Source organism: Gopherus evgoodei, chromosome 9 (assembly GCF_007399415.2).
Source record: "Gopherus evgoodei ecotype Sinaloan lineage chromosome 9, rGopEvg1_v1.p, whole genome shotgun sequence".
Taxonomy (NCBI): Eukaryota; Metazoa; Chordata; order Testudines; family Testudinidae; genus Gopherus; species Gopherus evgoodei.
In genome coordinates, this window is record NC_044330.1 from 9998041 (window position 1) to 10010874 (window position 12834).

The following is a 12834-nucleotide window of genomic DNA, read 5'->3' on the forward strand; positions in this document are numbered from 1 at the left end:
GGTGCCTACAACTGGACACAATACTCTAGTTGAGACCTAACCAGAGTGGATGAATTACTTCTCACGTCTTGCTTTCAACATTCCTGCTAATGCATTCCAGAATTATGTTTGCTTTTTTTGCAACAGCGTTACACTGTTGACTCATATTTAGCTTGTGGTCCACTATGACCGCCAGATCCCTTTCCACAGTACTCCTTCCTAGGCAGTCATTTTCCATTTTCTGTGTGTACAACTGATTGTTCCTTCCTGAACAGAGTACTTTGCATTTGTCCTTATTGAACTTCATCCTATTTACTTCAGACCATTTCTCCAGTTTGTCCAGATCATTTTGAATTTTAATCCTATCCTCCAAAGCACTTGCAACCTCTCCCACCTTGGTATTATCCGAAAACTTTATAAGTGTACTCTCTACGCCAGGAGTCTGCAACCTTTCAGAAGTGGTGTGCCGAGTCTTCATTTATTCACTCTAATTTATGGTTTCATGTGTCAGTAATACATTTTAACATTTTTAGAAGGTCTCTTTCTATAAGTCTATAATATATAAACAAACTATTGTCGTATGTAAAGTAAATAAGGTTTTTAAAATATTTAAGACGCTTCATTTAAAATTAAATTAAAATGCAGAGCCCCCCGAACCGATGGCCAGGACCCAGGCAGTGAGTGTGCCACTGAAAATCAGCTCGCGTGCCATAGGTTGCCTACCCTTGCTCTATGCCGTTATCTAAATCACTGATGAAGATATTGAACAGAACCAGACCCAGAACTGATCCCTGCAGGACCCCACTCATTATGCTCTTCCAGCATGACTCCGAACCACTAACTATTCTCTGGGATCAGTTTTATGACCAGTTTTGCACCCACCTTATAGTAGCCCCATCTAGGTTGCATTTCCCTAGTTTATTTATGAGGCGGTCATGTGAAACTGTATGAAAAGCTTTACTAAAATTAAGATATACCATGTCTACCGCTTCCCTCTTATCCACAAGGCTTGTTACCCTGTCAAAGAAAGCTATCAGGTTGGCAGGGGACTGAACTCAATGACCTGTCAGGGTCCCTTCCAGCTCTATGACATAGGTATGTCTAATATATATGTCACAACCCTGGGTTTAGCAGGCCAATGCTCAAACCACTGAGCTATCCCAGCTATCCCTCCCTATATAAGCTCAGTGGTTTGAGCATTGGTCTGCTAAACCCAGGGTTTGAGTTCAATCCTTGAGGGTGCCATTTGGGGATTGGTCCTGCTTTGAGCAGGGGGTTGGACTAGATGATCTCTTAAGGTATTCAACCCTAATAATCTATGACTGATTCTATGATTTGTTTTGACAAATCCATGCTGACTGTTGTTTATCATCTTATTCTCTTCTAGATGTTTGCAAGTTGATTGCTTAATTATATGCTTCATTATCTTTCCAGGTACAGAAGTTAAACTGACTGGTCTGTTTGTTATTTCCCTTTTTATAGACGGGCACTATATTTGCCCCATTTCCAGTCTTCTGGAATCTCTCCCATCTTCCATGACTTCTCAAAAGATAATCACTAATGGCTCAGACATCTCTTAGGATTAACTAAAATTCAACAATCCATTTTGCAGGTAACCATTAAGCCTTGCCAAAAGCCCTACCAGCATTAATATACTTCAGCGACAATGAAATATAGTCAGATCTCTTTAGATTACAAACATTATTTTTGTAATGTTAGGATATTAATTTAATTTCTGCTTCTAATCAATATGCAACTGTAAAGTGGTTACCTCCATTCATCTGACAGCTGTATGAATGCCTATACATTTCTGCCCCAGAAGAGGACTTAAGCCTTTCCTGCCTAGCGCACCATTCTATACTGGCAAGAAAAGCGCTCTACCCCACTCTTGGGGCTGTTTTAACCACTGCCAAACATTGCGCAGGTATATTTAATGCATCATCCACCCCAAGTCTCTTTCCTGGTCTGTATTATGTACAAGGATTCCTTTATAATGTGTACTGAGGTGTGCCAAGCGAATAAGTGAGAGGCATTAGGAAATGGTCTTATAACAACTGACATACAAAACCTAGACTAAAATGCCTTTTGACAGTTATTACTATGCATTTAAGGGTGTTACAATGAGTCATTGGGTGCCTGACAGCTAAGCAGAGCTTCCCAGTTTAAGCTTCTGGTAGGCAACATTTTAAACACATTTACTGATTTCTTTCTAGAAACTGTGTGTGCGCTTTACTGCTTAGAACGTCTAACAAATCCCGACTACATTATTTAAAGAAAATGTTTTAAAAGGAATCATGTTAATTAGGCTAATTTCATACCTGTTTTATGGCTGTTACAGTTATGACAAAGAATAATGGCAATCCGCTTGTAATAGGACTGGTAGGTGTATCTATCATAAGCTATAGGAAAAGAGAATGAGAATAATGTTAGTACAAGTTTATTCTTAAAATCTTATAAAACCAAAGGCCATAACATTTTACACCACATGAGCAAAATTGTGTAAATCAGTGAGGATCTTTATTACGTATTCTATAGTCATTCTAGGTGCAAAACTCCCCTTGATGTCAGAAACAGTTCTCCTAAAAGATGGCAATACTGACATACAGTGCAGACAGAAAATCCATGTGAGGATCGCAGAAGAGAATTTCTCTTGCAGTTGGTAGCGTGCATCACATATTTTGATTTTAAGATTCTTAACCAATGAAAACAAGATTTTTTTCTCCTACCAAGCTGAGTTAAGAAATATATTATACGAAACTGCTTTTTTACACCATACAAAGAACTAGCTTACAACAATATAAAAGTAGGATAAAAGACATCTTAAATTCAAATCGAAAACTGAAAGCACAAATTTCCTATGACTTTATCTCTGGAACATAAATTAAACAATCTCTTTGCTCACAGTACTGCTTTCTGTCTCCCACAAGAGAACCTTACAGATTTTACAATTTGTGTTACCACTATTGTGGTGCCAACTTCAGTGCAAACGCTAAAAATCTGTGCATGGGCCTGCATGGGTTTTTCTTTACTGCAGGAACAGAGCTACTTTACAGGATAAACTAACTGTATTAAAGGGCTGCAGAGAAAGGATACAGAGGCAAACAGTTATTCAAAACATTAATATTAATTTAAGAAAGTTATTAGATTTACCTGAAATTTAACTCATTGCCTTGGGAAGCACTTCCAAATAAATCTTGCATAGAGTTTTAAAAAGCTAAATTTTAGAGAAAATAGCTTGGGCCACAACAGGGCCTGTTCATGATCTTTTTACTCTCAGATTTACCAGAGTTAAAATATATGGCCAATTCAAGTCTGAGCTAGAAAACTTGTGTTCTGCTAGTATACAGCCAGACAGGATTTCAGCCTGGAAAGATATTTTATACCAAGAAGAATAGTATAACACACAAAGATTGGGCAGTACCAAGTGGATCATGAAAAGTAGTAAATAAAAATCTACTTTGATAAAGCGGATAGGAAAAGAAATGCTGCTCTCAAGTTTCCAAGAGGATAAAGAATGGCCAAACTGGGTCAGACCAATGGTTCGTCTAGCCCAGTACCCTGTCTCCGACAGTAGCCAATGTCAGGTGTTTCAGAGCGAATGAACAGGCCATCATCGAGTGATCCTCCCATTGTCCACTCTTAGCTTCTGGCAGTCAGAGGCTAGGGACACTCAAAGCATGGGGTTGCATCCCAAACCACCTTGGCTAAAAGCCATTAACAGACCTAGCCTCCATGAATTTTCTAATTCTTTTTTGAATCCCATTATAGTTTTGGCCTTCACAATATCCACCGACAGTGAGTTCCACAGCTTGACTGTGCGTTGTATGAAGTACTTCCTTATGTTTTAAACCTTCTGCCTATTAATTTAATTTGGTGACCCATGGTTCTTGCGTTATCTGAAGGAGTAAACAACATTTCCTTATTCACTTTCCCCACACCATTCATAATTTTATAAACCTCTATCATGCTGCCCCACCCAGTTATCTCTTTTCCAAGCTGAACAGTCCAAGTCTTTAATCTCTCCTCATTTGGAAGCTGCTCCATACCTGTAATCATTTTTGCTGCCTTTCTCTGTACGTTTTCCAGTGCCAGTATATCTTTTAGAGATGGAGGAACCAGAACTACAAGCAGTATTCGAGATGTGATCATACCATGGATTTATATAGTGACATTATGATATTTTCTGTCTTATTATCTATCCCTTTCCCAATGGTTCCTAACATGGTTGGCTTTTTTGACTGCTGCTGCACACTGAGCAGATGTTTTCAGAGAACTATCCACAATAACTCCACGATCTCTTTCTTGAGTGGCAACAGCTAATTTAGACACCATCATTTTGTATGTATAATTGAGATCATGTTTTCCAAAGTGCATTACTTTGCATTTATCAACACTGAATGTCATTTGCCATTTTGCTGCTCAGTCACCCAGTTTTGCGAGATCCCTTTGTAACTCTAACCATCCGAGGAGTCAAGTTCTGGAACAGCCTTCCAAAGGGTAGTGGGGCAAGAAACCTAACTGGTTTCAACACTGAGCTTGATAAATGTATGAGGGGGATGGTATGATGAGACTGCCTACAAGGGCATGTAGCTGATCTGCAACTGCTAGCAACAAATATTTCCAATGGCTGGTGATAGGACACTAGAAGGGGACAGCTCTGAGTTACTACAGAGAATTCTTTTCAAGGTGTCTGGCAGGTGGGTCTTGCGCACATGCTTAGGGTCTAACCCATGGCCATATTTGGGGAAGTGGAAAGGAATTTCCCCCCGGATCATATTGACAGAGACCCTGTGGGTTTTTCGCCTTCCTTTGCAGCATGGGGCATGTGTCACTCGCAAGTTCAAGTTACAGAGAATCCACTATTAACACTAGAAGTCTTTAAACCATGATTTGAGAACTTCAGTAACTCAGACAGAGGTTACAGGTCTATTACAGGAATGGATGGGTAAGGTTCTGCGGTCTGCAATGTGCAGGAAGTCAGATTAGATGATCATGATGGTCCCTTCTAATCTTAAAGTCTATGAGTCTAACTCTTCAGTGTCTGCTTTGGATTTAACTACCATGAGTAATTTTGTTTTATCTGCAAAATTTGCCACCTCACTGTTTACCCTTTTTTCCAGATATCATTTATGAATATATTGAACAGCACTGGTCCTAGTAGAGATCTCTGGGAGACACCCTTATTTACCTCTATCCATTCTGAAAACTGACCACTTATTCCTATGCTTTATTTCCTGTCTTTTAACCAATTACTGATCCACGAGGGTACCTTCCTTCTTATCCCACAGAAAACCTTGTCAAAGGTTTTCCGAAAGTCGAAGTACGGTATATCCGTTGTCCACAGTTGTTGACCCTCTCAAAAGAATTCTAATAGACTGCTGAGGCACGATTTACCTTTACAAAAGTTGACTCTTCCCCAATCGTGTTCATTTAAGTGTCTGATAATTCTGTTCTTTGCTACCATTTCAACTAATTTGCCTGGTACTGAAGTTAGGTTTACTGACCTGTAACTGTTGGTATCGCCTCTTGAGCCTTTTTAAAAAAATGGTGCCATATTAGCTATCCTCCAGTTACCTGGTACTGAAGCTGATTTAAGTGATAGATTACATACCACACTTAGTAGTTATGACATTTCATATCTGAGTTCCTTCAGAACTCCTGGGTGAATACCATCTGGTCTTGGTGACTTATTACTGTGTAATTTATCAATTTGTTTGAAAAACCTCCTTTTCTAACACCTCAATCTGGACAGTTCCTCAGGATACTGCAGGGCACAAAAATTAAGTGTTATAAAAATGTGGCACTCCCCATTTAAATGGACACAGATTTTTTTTTTTAAATGAGTTAAGTGATCCACTGGGTTCATGCATTTTCACCTATGGAGAGAGGAGGTGGGTTTAGAGTCACAAGCAAAATAAAACTCTGGTTTCATTTTAAATCTCAGTTTGTTCATGTGGTGACTGGCAACATCTGAATGTAAAGGTGGGTTTAGGAAACAATTACTAACCTTGACTCAAGAGACCCTTAGCGGAATGGAGGTTGAACTCAGAACTAAGCTACATGAGTAAAGTTGTGTGAGGAGTAAGTCACACCACCAGGTTTAGGAGCTTTTTAACAGTAATGGCAAATTAGAGCATTACCTATATTTACTTATGCATTTTTGGATATTAGGAACAAAATTTCCTCATGCTAACATCTAGTTACATAATAGGATAGATTCCCAAGGAGGGTGAAATCAGCATTCCTGGAATTAGGAAGAGAGACTGGACAAAGCATTCATGACTATAGGATACCAGCCCTTCCTAAGGAAATGGAACAACTTTAAGACTCATTGATATTCAAATAGGCATTTTAACATAAAAACAAAATATCAGAAGTTTACTTCTTCTGAATTCAAAATAGCAGGTGCACGGGGAGGCAGAATGGTCTGGATCAATGAGCACAGAAAGGGGAATCAGAACGTGCCAAGTTCTAATCCTGGCTCCATTACTGATTTGTTGTGTAGTCGTGGTCAAGCCTTTTAAACTCTTCAGTGTTCCCATCCATAAAATTGGGAATCACATACCTATATTTCACAGATGAGATGTAATTGTAAAGTTCTTTGAATAACTAAAGCACTATATGATTACGGAGTTGTGTGCGGAGCAATCTCATAAAATACATAGATGCCCACTTATTAAAAGTAGCAGCACCACGAATCTAGAGAATCCCCATCAGGTTACAAAGTAGGCTAAATCTATGATTTGCTTTGCTTTGACAGTGACATTAATTCATGTCTGCATGCATTTATTTACCGAAAAGGTATAATTTGACAAACTGTCCGCCCTAACGTTAAATTTCCAGGCATTTGTTTCATGTACCTCTGTCTGGGTCTCTGGTAACACAGACAGGGCCCCTGTGGATGGCTCAGGAACAGGAATGGGTCTGGAAGCTTGCCTGGTTTGGCTGCAGGTAACCATTCCCACTCTCTTGGTCTGCTTCACCTGGTTAGCCAAGTCTTCCCCCAGCAGCATGAGGATGGGATAACTGTCACAGACTGCAAAAGTCCACATTCCTGATCAGTCTTTGTACTGGACAGGTAGTTTAGCTGTAGGCAAGTCTACAGCTTGTGACATGAAGGGGCAAATTGTCACTTGGGCCTCTGGGTTGATGAATTTGGGGTCGACGAAGGATTGGTGGATAGCTGACACGTGCCCCTGTGTCTCTCCACGCGGTAACCTTCTTTCCACCCACTCTCAAAGTTTCCCTTCGCTCCAAGGGTATTTGAGAGGCATCTGGGCCTGGGGATCTTTGGTGTGATGGTGGTATAATGAACTGCACTCGGTTGGGGTTCTTTGGGCAGTTGGCCTTTATATGTCCCAGTTCATTACATTTAAAGCATCGTCTAGCCGACTGGTCACTGGGCTGAGGTGGGTTACTGGAGACTGGTGAGGTGGGAGAATAGGGCATCTGTGGCTTTCTTTGGGTTGTAGGTGGGGTCTTGGGCTGCCCTCGGTTATAGGGTTTATTGATGGTGTACCCCCTGGGGTATTCGCTCCCCTTGACAGTAGCTTTTTTCTTTTCTGCCACTTCCATCCATTTGGCTCCAATCTCCCCCGCCTCGGTTACCGTTTTGGGTTTTCCATCTAGGATGTACCTTTCTATTTCCTCAGGAACACCATTTAAGAACTGCTCCATTTGTATCAGGAGGTGCAGCTCGTCCATATTGTTAACCTTTGTTCCTGATATCCAGGTCTCATAATTCTTGGCAATGTGGTAGGCGTGTTGGGGGAATGACATATCTGGTTTCCATTTCAGGGCTCTGAACTGCCGACGGGCATGCTCAGGTGTTATCCCCATTCTGATTCTGGCGTTGGTTTGAAAAAGTTTATAATCGTTCATGTTCTCCTTAGGCATTTCAGTCGCCACCTCTGCTAAGGGTCCACCGAACAGTGGCCTCAGCTCTATCATGTACTGTTTTTTAGAGATGCTGTATCCATGGCAGGTCCTTTCAAAATTTTTTAAGAAGGCTTCAGTGTCATCACCTGCCTTGTAGGTGGGAAATTTTTTGGGATGTGGAACAACAACTGGTGAAGTGGTGTTAGAATTGACTGTGTTCTGTTGCTTAGCCTGTTCTAATTCCATGGCCTGCTGGTGTGCCTCCCTTTGGAGCTCCATTTTTCTTCTGTGGTCCGCGTCTTTAGCTTCTTGTTCTCTTTTGTAGGCTTCCTCTTTGATTTTTTCTTCTCTTTCTCTCAGCTCCATCTCTTTTTCTCTTATTTCTATTTCTTTTTGTTTTCTTTCCATGTCTCGCTTGTGGTTGGCATCTCTGAGGTCCAGTCTTGCCAGTTCCTGTTTCAGGTCCTTGGTAGTCATGGTTCCTGCTTTCTTATGTTGGGGTGCCCTCTGGTGTTTACTGCCTGAACTGCTGCTTATTTGTTGTTTTCTTAGGGTTGCTTAGCAACAGTGCCTTTCTACTTTTTCCCTAGCTACTCACGGCAAAGTAAAAAGAATTAAAAAAACCTTTCATTTGCAAATATGTTCTGCTGGAATCTGTTGCTGACCACTTAAGCCTGCTTTGTTTAACAACAGACCCTTGTTAAACCTTAATCTCTCTGCCTTCAGTGTACTCAGAAGGAAGAGAGAAAGAAAAAAAAAACCCTATAGACTTGCTTTTAAAAACCCCCTTTTCTCTGCTTATAAGCAGCTAGCAGAGGAAAAAAGAAAAATAATAATCTTACTGGCTTTTGCTTTCTTATCCGAACGCTGCACACCATGTCATAGTATCTTTCCCCAATCTGAATCTTACAGTTCAAAAGTTGGGGTACCAGCATGAATTCATCTAAGCTCAATTACCAGTTTAGAACCTGTAGCGCTGCCACCAATCAGGAATTCCAGTGCCTGATACACTCTGGTCCCTCCAAAACCTTCCCTGGGGACCCCCAAGACCCAGACCCCCTGGATCTTAACACAACGAAAGTAAACTTTTTCCTTCACCAGTGCCTTTCCTAGGCTTCCCTCCCTGGGTTACCCTGGAAGATTACTGTGATTCAAACCCCTTGAATCTTAGAACAGGGAGGAATGTTCCTTCCCCCCTCTCCTTCTCCCTCACCCAGAGGCAATACAGATTCAAGCTCCGTGAACCTAAAACAAAGGGATTCCACCCTTCTTCCCTTTCAAGTACAAACTCAATTCCCTTGAGCCTCAAGAAGGTGAAAAAAAACAGACAGGTCTTAAAAGCAAAACTTTTAATAAAAAAAGAAAGAAAAAAGGTAGAAGTTATCTCTGTAATTTAGATGGTAAAAGTTACAGGGTCTGTGAGCTTATAGAATTTGGAGAAAAAGCCTCCTCCAGCAGAAATACCATTTAAAACTCTACCAGCCAGATACACATTTGCAAATAGAGAAAACCAATTAAAAAGACTATAACCGCCTGATTCTTACTAGATACTCACTATTTTGAATATATAAGAGACTGTAGCAGGGAGATTGGCAAGAAACCTGGTTGCACGTCTAGCCCCTTCCAGGACCCAGAGAGAACAAAGCCAAAACACAAAAACCACAAACAAAGGCTTCCCTCCACCGAGATTTGAAAGTATTTTGTTTCCTGATTGGTCCTCTGGTCAGGTGTTGGGTTCCCTGTTTGTTAACCCTTTACAGGTAAAAGAGACATTAACCCTTAACTATCTGTTTATGACAACCTAAAATCTCCAAATTCATCATTTTAGAATTGTACATTTGGTGATTGAAAAAATACTTGAAGAAAATGCTGAGCAGATAAAATTGTTGTCACTGTAGTCTCATTCTAGTCTCAAATGCTAGTGATTTCCATAAAACTGAGATGGACCGGTATTTGGAATTTATTAAAGAAACGTTTATCCAGAAACAAAATTTCTCTTTTATGATACATGGGAACTAAGAAACCATGCATTCTAACTGGTTTAAAATTGAGGCAGGTAGCTGTTTTGATCAATTGAATTCTTGCCCTCACCCCCAGGGAATCCCACAGAAGAAGGGGCCTCTAACCTATTTTCTTGTGTATGCCCCCAGGTCTCTTTGTCCAGTTTCACAGACCACTTTTCAGACATCAAAGCAGTGCTACAACTACATTACAGACACTGGAAATAACTGATTGAAAAATGCAGTTTTAACTAAGGAGATTTAAAATTCATAAAAACTGTAAATACTCAAAATAATATGTCAAACGTGAGCCTAAATTCACTGCAGTCCTTTTAAATAGTTAAGCCTCCAACACTCTTGTGAAGTAGTTATTGTGCCATAAAAAAACTAAAAACAAAAACAAAACAAAAAAACCAGACCATTTAAGTGATTTGCCCAAGGCAGAGAATGAGTAGCAGAGCTGAGAATATAACCCAGAAAATACTTGTTTCCAGCTCTATATTCAGACTACGGAGTCTCTCTCATGAAATTACAAGTTTTATTCAACTTACCTGAACCAAAAATATAATAAGAAAATAAAAATTGGCTACTCTTCTGAACTGCTCAAATAAATTTTTCGGAATAAAATTCCACACCGTATACTGTAAAGAAAAAAAGAGAAGTGTGGTTATATAACATGACATTGCATAAATTTTCCATCAAAAACGTCCCAATCTCCTCCCAGTCTCTCCCCAACAAATCTCTCAAAACCTTCTCATTCTCCTCATCTCTCTCTCTCTCCCCCCGCCATCCCCAAAGTGTTGTACACTCTTCTCTGTCTTTGGGGTGAGGCAGAGCCAAGGCTTGTCCCTTCTTGTGGGAAAGCCAGGAGCTGGGAGAAACCCAAGCATGGAGGCAGCTCTGCACTGTGGCAGTGCCAGCTGAAGACACCTTTCTACCTATCGGTGTATGCGCATGTGTGTGGGTGAGTGCGTGGGAGGGAGCAGGTTCCCCTGGGACTACTTTCTCCTTCCCACTGAGCCAAACAGCTGGTTGCGAGCTGACTATTGGGAAAGGGGAAAGATTTACCACAGCTGCGGCTGCTTACCCTGACCAATTATGTCCATGCACCCCACCAACGGCCAGACTGTGCACCAGGAAGGAAACTGTGTGTGCAGCTCAATGTTCTCTACACTAACATGCTCTTTTTCACATAACAGGCTTGAGACTTGGCAATTTGAGAGATGCCCTCTCTAAGTATAGATGTAAATATCTGGAGGTGATTCAGGGAATTGCCAGTGGATCTCATGGTTCAAGACTCACCTTTTTTCTGAGGAATTTTACCCAAGAGGGTTGGTTGGTGTGCAATTAGGTTTTTGCATTTTGCAGGGCAGGGTGATGGGAGCAGAGAGGAGAAGGAGAGGGGGTCTCACTATTTAAACTTTGGTTTTGAAGTCATTTGCTGTTTTAAATTACATGAAAACACATCACACCACCAGATGCACAGATACTCCATAACATCTTAAGTGATGTTTACTCTTTATCAAATATTTTTGTCAAAGTACATGGATCCTTACCTTAGATGATATGATTCTGTTGTCTGCAAATTTCTGAGGAACATAATGGCCATTTTGGGGGAAACGATTTGCTATGTAAATAGTTCTTGTATCACTCTGATGTGGTGGGTCAAAACCCTGAAAGGCAAAAGTAAAAATCAGTTGATCAACAGGTAGGACAGTTTACATGAAAACTATAGTTTCGGATCACACATGGCACACAAAGTTCTGCTAATCTTTAAACTGAAATTGGGATCCGAATTTTAACAAGAGTCTTAGAATAGCAGATTATGAATCAGACACAAAGATGAACATATCTCGGCCAGAAATTTTTTTTTTTTTTTTGCTGTTAGGAGGCTTGCTTTTTAATGTCATTTAAACACATTTTTGATTAGTGTGTCTGTTTTTTTAAACTTGTGTGAGATTAATTTTTTAAAATTTGTGTGTTTGATTAATTTGTGTGTTTAATATTTTTTGACATGACCAACTGAAAACAAACCCAAATTCCTTATGGGACAAATGTCACCAAAAACCTTAAGAATCAGAAGAAAGAGCACGTGCAGGCTATGCAAAATGAGGATGAAAGTTACTGTCTCACAGTAAAACCAGAAAAAAACAAAAAACAAACAAACAAAGAAATGGCAGTTTGGCTGAAGGAGGGTATGAGTAAGGCGGAGAGAAGCAAAAATGGAAACCAAAATACAGGCAGAAATTAAAGATAGTCATAGCTGTACTTTTAAACGCCATACTAATGTTGATCATAGTTGAATTATAAGAAAGTTGAAATAAACAGAAGAGTCACACTAACATAATGCTATGATTCAAGTTTGAAAAAAATAATCTGACCAGTAGAAAAATCAAGAAACTGACCAAACAACATTTTCCCTCTTTCCCAAATAAGTAAATGATTTCCTGCCTCAAAGAACATAAAAGCCTTGCTTACATTCAGAGACTATTTTCTAAAATTTCCCACTGTTACCACCAGTTCAGGTGCACCAATGATAACAGTGGGAGCACTGTGTTTTGTAGACTTGCTCAGCAGGGTTAGACAAATCTTAGAAGTGAAAATTCATCTCATAGTGCTGTCTCCTCTGCAAAGCGTCTTCAAGGAGCAGATGCTCCACCTAGGAGCTTGATCCTACTTCTGGTGCTGTTGTAGCCTACACTGGCAGCTGCTCTGGAATTAGAGCCAACAAAGCCACATCAATATCTGTTGCTGCTCTAGTTCTGGCAGTAGGTCAGGAAGACCCACTATCAAAAAAGCAGGTAAAAGTGGATGGAGGGGGACAGGACAGCAATGCTGGAGTGCGATGGCTGCTCCAACAGCTGATGGGGGACAAGGACCAGGAGTCTGCTACAAGACTGCTCTTGGCCATCTGAAATATTGTAGGAGACCTAGTCTGTCCCTGCATGCCACAACCATTTACCTCCTTGCAGGGATT

General features: G+C 40.4%; 1 protein-coding gene across 5 annotated transcripts in view; it reads right to left on the reverse strand.

The window, feature by feature from the left end:
- Positions 1-12834, reverse strand: part of ATP11B (ATPase phospholipid transporting 11B (putative)) — a 108678-nt gene that overhangs the window by 69184 nt on the left and 26660 nt on the right. For all 5 annotated transcript variants that reach the window (XR_004001886.1, XM_030574503.1, XM_030574502.1 and 2 more), the window contains exons 2-4: positions 11414-11530; positions 10409-10498; positions 2298-2378 (exon numbers count right to left, since the gene is read on the reverse strand). Coding sequence is in view for 4 of the 5 variants with exons in the window: in XM_030574503.1 (XP_030430363.1) it covers positions 2298-2378; positions 10409-10498; positions 11414-11530 (288 nt within the window). In the remaining variant the exon portion in view is untranslated. The remainder of the gene's footprint in view (positions 1-2297; positions 2379-10408; positions 10499-11413; positions 11531-12834) is intronic.